Raw genomic sequence first — 14,536 nt, forward strand, 5'->3', positions numbered from 1 at the left:
AGTTCTTTCAGTATGTGTTTCAAAAAAGATATTTGTGAAATAGAGGAATACTTTATATTTTAATATTCATGTTGACCAGAACAAGCTTACCTAGCTTTAGCTTTTCATTTTTCCTTCTGTTAAATGTTACACTTTAGTCATGGCCTATCTTTTCTTAATCTGTATTTCAGTTACAATAGTTTTAAAATCTAAGACATTTTTAAAAATAACTTTAAAAGAATGTTAAATATGATTTACGTACCTTTACGTACCCCGTACTTCTGTTTTGTATGCGTCTGTCTTCTACAGGAACTGAACAACGAAAATGAAACTGAACACCGTTACTCAGTTCTCCGTACTTACACCACTTTTGCTTTAGCCTACCAAAGACTCAATATCACTGCAGAGATACCTGTCGGAATTTTAGTGTCCAGACGTGATGTTTGGGTGAGGTTTAGAGTTGTTATTGCATCTGTGCCATCATAAACAAGGATTGTTTTCCTTTTTTCTATAGAGAGGAATTCTGAATAGACTCTGATTGTGAAGCATGCAGCATGAGACTTGCATTTCTTCACTTGTGCCATGCTCAGTAAGTTTCTCATCTTTCAAGTAGGAGGAACTAACTTGTTCTCACAGCAAAATGGAGGGAAAAGAATCTTCACAGAAATCGGGTAAGGAAAATAATTAAAATGATACTTGGTAGGACTAAAAGTCAATAGCCAGGCATGCATTTAATTTCTCATGAATTTATAACATTTGTTCTTAACCTTGACTTACAATACAACTAAATGTTTTACCAATTTTCTTCACAGAAATAGTTTGGCGCTTTTAGTTATTGCTGAATTCATTAAGCTCTGCTTGTTAAGTTGGAAACCGGGCCAAAGACCCGGCAATCTGAGCTTGGCTGAGCAGGACTTTAACCCAATTTTTTAAAAACTGCTTTACATTTAGTTATGCAGCAAATGCTTGTAACCAAAGCGACATAATTTTTTTTAGGTAAAAACTACATAATTTATTTACACAGAAGTAGTAAATATATAATCATACAATGAAGTTCCATAGTAGGTGCAAGAGGGAGACTTTGCCAATATTTGACAAAAACACCTCAAACCAATTGCAGATTATTCTATTAATGCCTGGCCTTTTTCCACAACCTTTGGTTTTCACAAGTAATTGATTTCAAATTTATTAAAATTTAAGAAATCAATTAAAAATACATTTAATTCTGCTTTGATCAATAACTTTGCCAATGTTGGACAAAAACACCTCAAACCAATTGCAGATTATTCTATTAATGCCTGGCCTTCTTCCACAACCTTCGGTTTTCACAAGTAATAGATTGCCAATTTATTAAAATTCAAGAAACACACAGGTTCCTGATTATGATTGTACTTTTACCTCGGTCCCTAACTAAGGCACAAAATGCCGAATGTGAATGTCCAATATGAAACCAACTTTACCTCGGTAACGAAAGGTTGGTGTGTTTTCAGTCTGCCATGAACAACTGACAGTAATAATAACAGAAGTAATAGTATGAGTAAAATGAAACCTTTTTTAAAGTTTGAATCTTTAGTTTAAAATAAAATATATTTACATAAAAGCTATATATTTTCACTTCTGTTGTGTCTCATGTGCTCTCACTCTATATTTTAGTTTCAATAGTTTATGCATTTGAAACTTTTTTTTAAACTTCAAAATAATGTTAAGTGTACCTTACATTATTTGACTTCAGCTGTGTACGCTTGCTTTTGTTTTCTACTGAAGTTGAAAGAACTGAAAGAAAACGCTACAAATTTCTTTTAGTCAGTTACACAGTTTGCTTTAAACAGTTTTGGCTGTTAAACATGATTAAAATACAGGATATGAAACCAGTTCCTGGTAAAACCGGTTTCTGTTGGTTACCACCCTTTTAACTTGTATGTTTAATAATCTCATTTGCTTAAATCTATAAGAAATTATGGAGTTTATTATAAAGTTTTTTAAATGAAAAATTTTACATAACTTGATGCATGATCCTTGAACATACTACTACTGCTAGGCTACATGAATCTTTATCTTCTAACTATACAGCTGACGTCCGTTGAAGATGACGAGCGTTCGTGCTGAACAAAAGCCGCATTTCCACCGCAGGAACTTTACCCCGGAACTAGGAACCTTTTGAGGAACTCAGTGCGTTTCCACCTCAGGAACTAGGGTCTAAATTTAGTTCCGGGGGCTTTATTTTACCCGCAAAAAGGTTCCTGCTCGGGGGGTAGTACTTTCCAAAAGTACAGGAACCTTTGGGGTGGGGCGCAAGCACTGAAAATTTCTGATTGGTCGACTACTTGCAGTGTTATTTTTTTTTACTTTCAGCCGCCATGTTTAAAAATCTCCAGCTGCAAACCAATTTATATTCATAATAACTTAAAATCAAACTTGTATGTTACGCGGCGCAGTAGCCTAGTTTTGGTTATAGCCTGCCAACGTTTTGGAATTATAACGTGTGCTCTTCTGTTCTTTTCTTGCTTTAGTATTCGTTTTATTAAATGCTAAGCATTCGTGCTGGGACAGCATATTACGTACCAAAACATTCAAACGGATTAATTCGGTTGCTGAATATTTTCTTCCGGATTTTCTTTGTTAGCCCGTTGTAATTGACTCAAAACGTTTGATACAGTTATGTGAGGTATGCGGTAGTTCTGCATAATTCACATTGGTGATAGCCTACAGTAAAAGCAAATTGGAAATCACCTTCCGCACTTTTTGTCAGGGTAAAATAACAGGTTAATTCTAGTAATCGTCCCTTTAGCTTTTTCAGACTGCCGTAATTTTACTCTGCCATTCTTCAATTCCACAAAAAGACCAGGAAGACTATGGACTAATTTATGGTGCATGGTTCGCATCTGGAGGGCACACTTCGCTGCTCGGCTAGCAGTAACTTCGAAGGAAAGCAAACGGTGGCTGTACCACTGCTAATTTAAATTTTCACGCAAGTCCGAGTTTTCGTTCTATTCTTGTCATTTTGCGATTAGCCTATATGGATTTGACGATGAGAAAGTAATCAAACAGCAAATTGTTTACAACGTGTGCATGTTTTCTGCTGTTGTTACCAGTTATATTGGTAATGTGAATGCATTCTGTCGCCTCGGATGTCAAGACATGAAAGTGAATGTTCGCATAAAAACATAATGAATGTGTTTGAGAGGATATATAAAACAGTTACAATCTGACGATTGGCCTGTTATATCCTATTTGTTGCATAACAACGGTCCAAGTTCAACTACCAACGACAGTTTTGCTTGACAACGGTAAAATATGCCCAAACGGCTGCAGAAGAATATTTCAATTCCAGGCGATTAAATCGATAAAAATCAATAAATACAAAAGTAACCATATACAGTCATTGTTGGTAGCCCGTTGTATATAAGTGGAATAAACCCCTCCGGACTGTCCCGGTTTTTAGAAAATAATGTAGGCTACTTCGGTGGTAGTATGGGGTTACAGAAGAAATCATAGGACAGATGGACCGACGACAACGTCGCTTTTTCATACGTCAGTGGGCTAATTTGCCTAATCTTCGCGAGACTTTAGACCGCGGTGGAAACGCAGACAACCATGGGCTGAAGGAACTGAAGTAGTTCCTGGGACTAAAGGTTCCAGGTAATTTTGGTGGAAACGCGGCTTAAGTTAGCGGCGAACAGTTCCTGTTGAACTCTTTTAAAGGAACATTTCATTTAGTTCGCCACTAACGCATGTTTGATAAAAATGGATGTTTCTGTAAGCTTTAAGCGGAGGGTCATTTGCTTCTGCGATATCAGACTACTTCACTGATAGTGGTCCTGACATGACAGATATTATACGAGTGCATGCATGTATTGTCGTGTAGCGCAACTAATAAACAGGTCAGCAGAATTAAGCGATATGCTGAGGAAGTCATCCCGCGATATGATGATTTTGACTTTACTTTGCGCTCACATTTCAGGATTAAACGGAAACCTTTGTTCTCGCGGTGTATTTCCTGTCAGCAGTCATTTTTGTTCGTGGTGCACTGCCTTTTCAGACTGTTTGGTAACCTTAGCTAACGTTCGTGGCGAACGGAAAAAAAAGTTTGAATATGTTCACGAACGTTAGCTAACGCTCACCATCTTGAATGCACGTCTGGTGCTACTATCGTTATTACTGCACTATTGCTAGTGGCCATTCCAGTTCCTCAGTTGTGTTTTGTACTGTCTAAAAAGTGAATTCATCATTTCACAGTAAAATTAAGACAGTTTAAACTATATAGTTTCACTGTACATTGTATCAATCAAATCCAAATGCATTAGACTATTCACACATTTGCATCTTGAAACAGTAGTAGATTGCAATGTTTAAGTCTACTACTGTTTAAAGGGGCAAATGTTCCCATAGATCAACGCATTATGTAGCATTTGATTGATAAGGGAACACGGGGGATGACATTCAACTGTATTACGAAATGTTAGCTTTCACTTCTTAGTTTTTAAATGTTAATTCTATGTCCCTTCCCCAATTCCCCTTCTCTCCGCTCCATATTTTTCTTCTTTTATTGTTATCAATGGCACAAAAATGAAGGACCAAAATCACAATAACTGTGGGCAGCTGCGGATCACCAACCCATGATCCACAAGCAGGACTGCCTCAGACCTTTCTTCTGCACTAGGAGAGCTAGTTAACAGGCAGGGTGGGTGAATGTCATGATCGCCTGTGGGTGAGGGGACGGTGGTAGGGATCACAGACTTGGGAGAGGAGGTTTCACCAACAACCATGAATTATACCCCCTTTATTTGCCCCTCCCCCTGCCCTCAGACGGTTGGCGCCCCCTAGAGGTGACTGACTGTGTTGCCTATGCTTAGACCCAGCCCTATCCACACACAGGTGCCAGTTGCAATCTCCAGTAATTTTTAGTAAAATCAATGAATTTGTATTTTTTGGAAATTATTTCTGCGGAATTAAAACCAATTCATTTCTCATTTATTTGCCATTTCTGATATACTCTCAAGTTCCAAAGTATTAATATAAAATAAATTTAGTGAGCAAATGGAAAGGGCTTGTTCACAAAGAATAAATGGATTAGATTTATGCTTTAGAGATTGTTGTGACATAAAGTTTACTTTTTTAGGTAAACAAGATGAAAAAAGTGAATTCCAACCAACAGTCAAAAGACGAAGCAGTTCTAAATCAATACCACCAGACTGTAAGTATGCCTCAGTGAAATATGCAGAAAATCTTAAATTCTGCTTTGTAAAAATATTTCTGTGTGCGGAAATATGACAGCCATTTAACGCAGACAATTTTATTGCCCATTACTGATACTGCAGATACAGCCCACACAGGAATAATGTCTAAAAACAAGGTCAGATTAGTGATTTTTAAAATTATCTCATAAATATGTATGATCTCTTTAAATAACATACGATGCATCATTTAATTTGAAGTTAGCATGAAGTTAGCTTTTCATTTTAACCACAACACAACAGCTTGTGAAATGGCCATTTTTAAAAGTTTAAATCAATTGGTCAATTACTATTTAACTCATTTTTTTTGAACTGCAATAATAAAATAATCTAAATATATTAATATTTAAAAGAATATTAAAACAGGAAATGATGATATCTTAAGACAGCTACCTAGCCAGTTTTGATGGCTGTGCAAAAAAGTGTGAATAAATGCTATTCAGTCAAGAAGTCCTCCCAATGCAGGCCTCCAGGGGCCAGTTGCACTAGCTGGACGTAGGCCTGACGCGTGTTCAAGACATCGACGGTTCGCTAATGTTCGCAAACATTTTCAAACATATTCAAACATTTTTCTGTTTGGCACGAACGTTAGCTAACAGTTAGCTAAGAAACGGTAATGTGCCGCGAACAAAAATGGCTGCTGACACAGATAGAACAAGTAAGTTGACAATCATTTGTCTGTTATAACTGACTTTTATCAATGTAGTATTTGTTCAGACCATTAAAAACATCCCAGCTAATCAGAAACTCAGCTGGCTACCGTTGTTATACCTAATCTAGCTATCTTTCTATCTATCTTATGTTAGCATTAGCCAAGTTGCTCTTTTCTGTTTCGTCGCATCCATTTTTATTAAAAATGCGTTTGTGGCGAACTAAATGTAATGTTCATTTAAAATCGTCAAGGGTAACTGTTGGCCGCAAACTTAGTTCGCCACGAACGTTCGTCATCTTGAATGCACATCTGGGGCCTCATTTATAGAAATGTTCTTAGATTTATACTTGAACTTAGTCTTAAGATCATTTCCGACGGTGTGCTTATGTTCGATTCACAAAAGATACTGAGCATAAAAAACCTTGCTTACACAGGTTCTAAAAAGCCCATTTGTAACTTACACACCTCTGATCTATAAATCTCAAATTAACTTAAAATTGACGGCACCTGAACGTGCCTTACAATTAGCAAGTTCCCCTTATATAATGCTAGTACAAATGAGGGTTTAGTCAGGAATAACCATGGACCAAATGAGAAAAGCAAACTTTTTGGAAGACGAGATCACGCCGATGGTAAAGGAGATTGAAGACAGGCAACACATATTATTCAGTGGACTAAATAGAGGGTTGACAAACAAAGCCAAACAGTTGGCTTGGTAGTGTGTCGCCGCTGCAGTGAACAAATTGTTCATAAAGCTAATGCAAAGTTCACCACAGGCTTGGACGCATATGCATCCCAAACTGCAGTACCCCTACATAGCCAGCAAGAAAATGACTTACGTCAAGTCTAGACTTTGCGTAGAGATAAAATCATTTCCACGTCAAAGTAAGGTTTTATAAATAACTACTTCTATGTGATTTTCTGCGTAAGTCATACTTAAGATCAAAATTGACCATAAGTCCATTTTATAAATGAGGCCCTTGGTCGTATGGTTACATCTGACGTAGAATGTGCGCAATGTCAGACGTAAAAAATACACATGTTGTGTCAACTAGGCGTAGCGTTACACCTGGGTACAAATTCTACTATTATGAAGTAGGCATAAGTGTAACTTTCTGAGTATTCTCCTAGGTAGCGCTCTTTGCAAAATTAAAAACAACAACCACTGAATATTGCACGTCTCGTTTATACATTACCCAACCAGCAACACTTTCAGACACGAGAGAATATTACGAGACTGAACAAATACTCTCCATATATTTGTGGATAGTGACTTGATTAGACAAGTATCTTGTGGTGTCTAGCAAAAAAAAAATCATAAAACTGCACCACAACTACAGGAAGAACTCGATGCGACCAAAGTTTTCCAGAGTACAGTGAAATGGCAACTATGACCTGCTGGTCTAAAAGGATGTGTATCTGCCTTTTCACAATCTTTCTTCATCTAGTGTTGATGGTGTTTGGCCCACTGGAGAATTTTCTTCTTGTTACCAGCACATAGCAAGGTTATTTTGCATATATATATCCTTTTAGATCCACAGATCATAGTTGCCATTTCATTGTTTAGTCATGGAAACTGGTTTCTCTCTAGTTGAACTGAGTTCTTCCTGTAGTTGTGGTGCAGTTTTATGACAGTTTCTTTTGCTAGACAACACAAGTTATTTGTCTCCTGCCTCTTGATCTTCTTGGTCTTCTCCTGTTAACATTATGGCCCATCAGCTGGACCCTTCTGAGTGTGTACTGAACACTGCACCTGGAAATCTTAAGCTTCTTTGCAATTTCTCGCTGTTGCCACAATAAGTTTACTTGGGCTGGCACATCTAAGCCTAACTCCTTCTCCTTTGCCATATTTATAGCAACTTTCGTGCATATTTTACTTGCTCTAGAGGCTAAAGGTATTAGGCCCGTGGTTTAAAAAAACCACCTCCCACCTCCCTCCCACCCCTTCACCTCCAACTTTGCAAAAAGGTTGGATAGACTTCCATTAATTTGTTATACTTTGGTGTATTATTCAATAACTGTCCATATATTAACTGAATTCTTCTCTAACTAAAGTTTATTTCATAAACCACAGGTTGCCTAATACTTTTGGCCTGTGCTGTATGTCATTAAACCATTAAAACTTAATGGTTAACACTTAATCCTTTTCTGCAACAGTGTCCGAAGATGCTGGAACTGAGCAAAACCCTGGACTCAGACTGGTGTTGGTGGGAAAGACAGGAGTGGGGAAGAGTGCTTCTGGAAACACGATCCTTGGAGGAAAAATATTCAAGTCAAAGATGAGTTTTTCATCCCAGACTAAGTCATGTGAGAAACAGCACGGCACGGTAGCGGGACGCAGTGTGTATGTGGTGGACACGCCAGGGCTCTTCGATAACCAACAGCATGAGCAGGACGTCAGGCGAGAGATAGGGAGGTCCATCAACTACTCATCCCCGGGACCTCATGCTTTCTTGCTGGTGGTAAAACTTGATCGGTTCACAGAAGAGGACAGAAGAACGGTGCAGCACATACAGGAGTTGTTTGGGGAAGGGGCCTCCCGCTACATTATAGTTCTGTTCACGCGAGGGAGCGAGCTTTCGGACGACATAGAAGACTATATTAAAGAAGCAGACAGCGGTCTCAGATCAATGCTGTCCGAATGTGGAAACCGGTACCATGTCTTTGAGAATAATAACCTCGATGACCGTCGGCAAGTGACCGATCTTCTTGACAAAATTGAGGCAATGGTGAAGGAGAACGGTGGTGGGTGTTACACCAATGAGATGTTCCGTGTGGTGGAGAGGTTGCTTCAAGAGAAAGAGAAAGAGCTCAGGAGCCATTATGAAGAAAAACTGCGTGAAAAAGAGGAGGAGCTGAAGGCTAAGTTTGAGAAGGACATGGAGGAGCTGAAGACAGACCTGGAGAAGAAGATGGAAAAGCTATTAGACGAGGGAAAAGAGAGGGACCTCAAGATAAGTACTTTGGAGGAGAAGCACAAGAGAGAACTCGCTGAGTTTGAGCGCTTCTACCAGGAGAAAGGCAGTGCTGCCAGGGATGAAGCAGAGACTTCGGACTTTACACACAACTTCATTTTCGAGATGTGGAATTATGTCTGTGGCGCAATGACCAGAACCTAGGGAAACAGCCACCAGTATATCACAAGCTTACAGTATATGTGGCACTTGTACAGTGAATGACTCGTGGAAACTCTAGTGGAAGCTCCAACACACTCTAGTCTCATTTTAGGCAACGTTCAAAGATCTGCCTTTATCCAGTGATTTGAATCTTCATTCCTGTTTCCTGTTCCAAGTCAACATAGATTGGAAAAAAAACTGATATTCCTACCAGCTTTTCAGAACAAAGTCCTTTTCTAGACACAGGAAAAAATACAGACTCCAGCCTCACCTTTCTATCCCAAGCGAACACTGTCTGGTAGGCTTTCAAAAACAAGCTCCGCTCACCTCAGCCTTGGCAACAATTGGCCTTGTGACCAGCTATTCCATGTAGGCCACCGACCCAACAGCGGGCCAGCTGGAGACTTGAAGACGTCTTCACCATTCCTCCAGACAGACTTGGTAAAGGGTCCTGAGTAAGAGACTGCAGCCATGAATATGAATGATAATTATTCATGAACTGATATTAAGTGTTGAGACCAACACTGGTCTGAACTCCAAAGAATTTCTATATATTTTTTTTAGCTATGCACACTTTTTTATTATTGTATCCTGACAAAATGTGGCATTTGTTGATCAATAAAGAGAATTCAATAAATAAATCAATAAAGAAAATTCTTAAGAATTCATTTGCACTGTACTTTTTTTAAACTACAGGTAGAGGTGTCATTCCTGGCTTCATTGAACTAACAACTTTTGCACCCTACCATTAAAAAGAAAAATTAAAAGTTAAAGAAAAAGATTGCTTTATATGATCAAAAAACTCTGCAGGATTTGCTATGTTACTATAGTGATTGTGGATTAAAATGCTTTCAGGGAGGCATCTTACTTTGGTCCACTTGGCGTATGAACTTACTATCTTCTTACCCACTGGAATTTATTTCTGCCGGAACAAAGAACGGACAACCTTGTGCCAGCCGTAAGACGGGCAAACAATCGACAAAATTACATTAAAAAAAACAAACAAAAAAAAACTTATAATCAAAGGCTTGAATTTTTGTCCCTGTTTTAGTTATTTCAGTCATGGAGCAAAATGATTCTCCAAACTAGCATTGATGCCTCTTCCTGCTTCTTCAGGCCAGGCATTCAGGCCACAGTGTCTGCAGGTATTTGTGGTTTCCTTTCAGTCGGCAGCCAATTAAGGCCTTGTTGAGAACAAGGAGTGTGGACTTTCTAGCCAATCAGTGACTTAAATGAATCATTCTTGCTGAAACACAAGGAAAACCAGCATGCTGTGTAATGTAGTTATGGAGAAATAAGAACCCCAAAAATGAGCAGAGCTGCCACATCCTGTCAGTGACTCGTTGATTTAAATAAATTCTTTTGTTTTGCTGTGATAAGCGAACCCTTTTAATTTGTTTACTCAAGTCATTGACTGACAGCTGTTACATACGTGTTTGCGTGCGGCACCATAAGACGTGGTTTTTTGGGGAAAAGGAACGTAGAATGATTCGTTGGTTTGAGAGAGCAGAAGATCACGAGACGCTGGTGAGAATGTGAAGATCCCAGACACCCAGAGTCGTGTCGTGTGAGGTTCTTGGTATTTGCGCCGAGAAAAAATAGCGGCTATATAGGAGAACCTGAGAGCAAGTTTGCACATACGCTACAGAACACCTGTGACTGTAAGGCTCACAGGACTTTCAATCATTAAACTGAACGGGCTGTGCAGGTAACAGTCACTCAGCACCAGACCTGGGTCAAACACGTATTTGTTTGGGATTCAAACTCTTTTCTGTGCTCTGTTGATTTTGCCTGGTGTAACTGAGCCAATACGACCAGAAGGTGGGGTTTTCATTGGTTCCAATACACCAGACAAGACCAGTAAAGCATAGAAACGTATTTGAATCCAAAACAAATGCGTATTTGACCCAGGTCCTATTTGACCTCAGCACGTAGCAAATAATGACTGCATGCCACTGGCCCGGTCCATAATCCAGCCATGCTGAGCACTGATATCAACATTAGCAAACTTTCAAATGTTAAATACTGTTCTAGTGTGCTTTCTAGCTAACGGTAACGTTAGGGGCGATATAGCTCAGGAGGTAAGACCGATTATCTGGCAGTCGGAGGGTTGCCGGTTCAAACCCCGCCCTGGGCATGTCGAAGTGTCCTTGAGCAAGACACCTAACTCCTAACCTCTAACTGCTCTAGCGAATGAGAGGCATCAATTGTAAAGCGCTTTGGATAAAAGCGCTATATAAATGCAGTCCATTTACCATTTAGCTGGCTAGCTAGCTATTTATCTAGTAAACTAGACCACTACCAGCAAAGACCCTTATTCAACACAACACTACAACAAACTACAGCAACAATAAATTAGAAATTAAATTTTGAAATAAAAATGAAATAAAAGTGATTGGCAGATTCAAATGGCGCAGAATAAAGTTGACCAATTGGGCGGGCATAGCAGAAATTTGGGTGGGCACTGCCCACCCCTGCCCACTTCTAGATCCGACCCTGAGCTTCCATAGTATTTCCGATCAGTAATATCCTAAATTCTGGTTTCTCATTCCTCTCTGTAAAATAAGGATTTTATATTAGTGTATTTCCCTTCCCTCAAATTTGGACTTGCTTTTTCCAAAAAGCCAACCTCGAACACGTAACTAATAGTATTGGCCCAATAACAGTATGGTTTCAATGCTAGAAAACACCAAGACTGGGAAGCCACTAAGCAAATTAATAAGTAAAATCATTGAAGAACACCTTATATATATATTTATATGACAAAAATCCTTGCTAGTTCAGCAGAAAAAACAAAACTGATACATGACTTGCGACCATGCAAAGGGAAACAGAAATAAAGATGTCTAATATCCAACAGGGAGTGCAGGGTGCCATGGTGCACACTCTACAGGCTGAAAGCATGTGCAGATTGTTAGATGATAACAAACATTTGGTTGGGATCAAGCTGTGTTTTGCAAATTTTATAAGCACTTACAGTACTTTGTGTTGTGCTTATAAAAATGAGCCTGGGTCCAACCGCCCGAATCCGTGACAGAATGACTTAAATGGACAAACATGACAGCCTGCTTCTGCTTCCTGCTCTCAACGAAGGCGGACGCTTTTTCCTCTGCTCCCTCCCTGCTCTTATCTCCCCCTGCTTGCTTCTCTCTTGTCTTGTGCTGTCTCTGCCTGAACTACCCGGAGCCTCTCTCTGCATTTCCCTCCGAAACCTAAAATCATGGATCTGATCAACTGGTCTCTCAACGCAATTGACAGTATTTTTCTCGACGAGAAGAACGGGTAAGGGAGAGCCCTCTTGCCCTGACGGAATGTTTGCAGCCGGATACACGATGGACTCCTGGATGGAGTGGAGGGTCGTGTGCCTGTCGATCCTTTCCGTTGAGGATGTTGAAGACGTTTACTTGATTGGAATTATGATAACAGGCTTTCTGCTGTTTGGAGCTGGCAGCATCCTGATTTATCGCAAAGTTCAGAAGGCGTTGGCAGCACTAACTGGGAAGCTGCACGCCATTAAGGGAACGGGCAGGGCTGTCAACACTCAGACTCAAGCGATTTGCGAGCTCAATCGCAAACTGGATGTGATCGTATCGCAAATTCGCATGATGGATACCAACTTGGAGAAGTTGTCGGTTCGGCTCACTGAAATGGGCCAACAAATTCGGATGATTGGAACAACGCTGAGAGAACCACAGGACTAAAGGCAGACGAAATAAGCAGAAGTCTGCCTGAACCCAAAACAATCCTTATCTTCATTGGCTCCCCCACCTCAGCCTTGGAAGGCTGATATCTGTCCACTCTCCTGGATTGTTATGCAGACAGATGCTCAGCCCTACCCCCCACCTCCCTGCTCCTATGAACTTTGTCTCTGGATCAGGACTCTTCGAGGTTGTCTCCAGGGCAACGGCCGTGTCCTCGTCATCAGTATCAGACGGCAGAGACAATGTTGAGACTGCAGTGGAGATGAAGTCCATGGACTTACACACACATACATACAAAGATACATAACACACACACTACCTCCAACTCAACGCCTTCTTGGCTCCCCTCCCCCCTCCCTCCCCCGTTACAGTGCAGTCTGCTGAGGGTTTTGAGCGATGCGCCAGACGGCTGCGTGCTCCCCCCAGTGTCTGTGCTGCGACACTTCCCCTCCCCGACACCCTACCCCCTACCACATGTGCAAGTCTTCGAGTATTGTTGTAATGTTTTATGACGTTGCTCTGTGCTGAGGTTTCCCTCCTCCTTCCTCCTGTTCTCCCATTTCTCATCTAACTATTCATTTCGTTGCTCTGTACTCGTGACATGTGTCAATGACAATAAAGTTGAATCTAATCTAATCTGACTTTCTAGTCAGCAGCTTTTCTAATGGATTTAACGTCAAAAAAATTTTGTTTCAAATATTACAACAATAGAGCATATATTCAGTATACATTAAGGTTTAATTCGGGCATTCGGTATTTTAATAACAAGGGAAAAAGCAAATCGACACATCACATTCTATTACCAGGAAACATTATTGCATTATTATTCTTAACTGAACATTCTAATGCTGATGTAACAATCACTGTTGGCAGCCGAAAGCAATGGAGTTCTAGAACACTGACTTAAAATTTAATTTTTTTTTTTTCCCCAAAAAACCTACTCTTCAAAGGATTCATTATTAACAAGTGACCTTCAAGGCCTGGGGACACTTTCTTATCCGCACATGATCGAGGTCTTTCTTTTAGACAGTTTTAACCCACATTTCACTGCAATTTCGCGTGCGTTTGTACTGGTCACAGCTAGATCCTGTAAATTCCTCTTAAAGCATGGGGCATCACGTTTTGGAGAGACAGCAGAATTACTGTGGTCTACCGAGGCTTGTGAAATCAGGCCAGTATCAGGCCAGTGCTTCTTCTTTTGTTTTCATGGCACAGTCCACCGGAGGAGGACAACTCCTGCAAAATTTGTGCGTGCAGATAGTAGGTACTGTCTGCCTATTAAGTTGCAAGTTACCGGTCTTCCTCTGATGCATCTCTGTGCAATCCTGACCAGCGTACTAACTAATAAGGCTAATAAAATAAAGGTTAAAATACAGCAGCAGACTGTGAATTGGAAATAGCATATTATACATTAATGAGACAAACCTGTCCACCACCAAAACCTATAACCACACCTTACAGGGTACAAGAACGATATGGCAATATGGAAGACTAGTTTAATTTTGCATTAGATTTATGAAAATGTATTAAATTATTAAATCTGTGACGCTTAACTAATTCTTAATTATTAAATGCTCAATGGATTGCGTATTATAAAACTGACAGTACTTAAAATAATCATTTAAATCAAACTTAAAAGCATATGTTGATTAAATAATGCCCATAATCTAAGACAATCATTGCCATTTCCTCATCGAATTGTGCAGTATCTTTCTGGTCACATCGCATATCTCCTTGCTATTCTGTCATGCATCACTATAAATTCTGTGATATCTATAGTGAGTCCTAGAGCTGATCCTACTACTAGCCCAATCCCTGCTCCTATTGGGCCAGCTACTACAGCTCCCACTACAG

General features: G+C 39.8%; 2 protein-coding genes across 5 annotated transcripts in view; both read left to right on the plus strand.

Moving 5' to 3' along the window:
- The window catches only part of LOC135255807 (GTPase IMAP family member 4-like), a 41,628-nt gene extending 32,006 nt beyond the window's left edge, over positions 1 to 9,622 (plus strand). The window contains exons 2-3 of the mRNA XM_064337475.1: positions 5,099 to 5,173; positions 8,023 to 9,622. Coding sequence (XP_064193545.1) covers positions 5,099 to 5,173; positions 8,023 to 8,984 — 1,037 coding nt within the window. The 3' untranslated portion in view covers positions 8,985 to 9,622. The remainder of the gene's footprint in view (positions 1 to 5,098; positions 5,174 to 8,022) is intronic.
- Positions 1 to 14,536, plus strand: part of LOC135255806 (GTPase IMAP family member 9-like) — a 118,743-nt gene that overhangs the window by 86,927 nt on the left and 17,280 nt on the right. For 2 of the 4 annotated variants that reach the window (XM_064337472.1, XM_064337470.1), the window contains exon 2: positions 494 to 650. The exons of 1 other annotated variant lie outside the window; for it this stretch is intronic. In XM_064337472.1, the coding sequence (XP_064193542.1) occupies positions 620 to 650 (31 nt within the window). In that variant the 5' untranslated portion in view covers positions 494 to 619. The remainder of the gene's footprint in view (positions 1 to 493; positions 651 to 14,536) is intronic. One more of the 4 variants, XM_064337471.1, reaches the window with a different exon arrangement.

This window comes from Anguilla rostrata, chromosome 5 (assembly GCF_018555375.3).
Source record: "Anguilla rostrata isolate EN2019 chromosome 5, ASM1855537v3, whole genome shotgun sequence".
Lineage (NCBI taxonomy): Eukaryota > Metazoa > Chordata > Actinopteri > Anguilliformes > Anguillidae > Anguilla > Anguilla rostrata.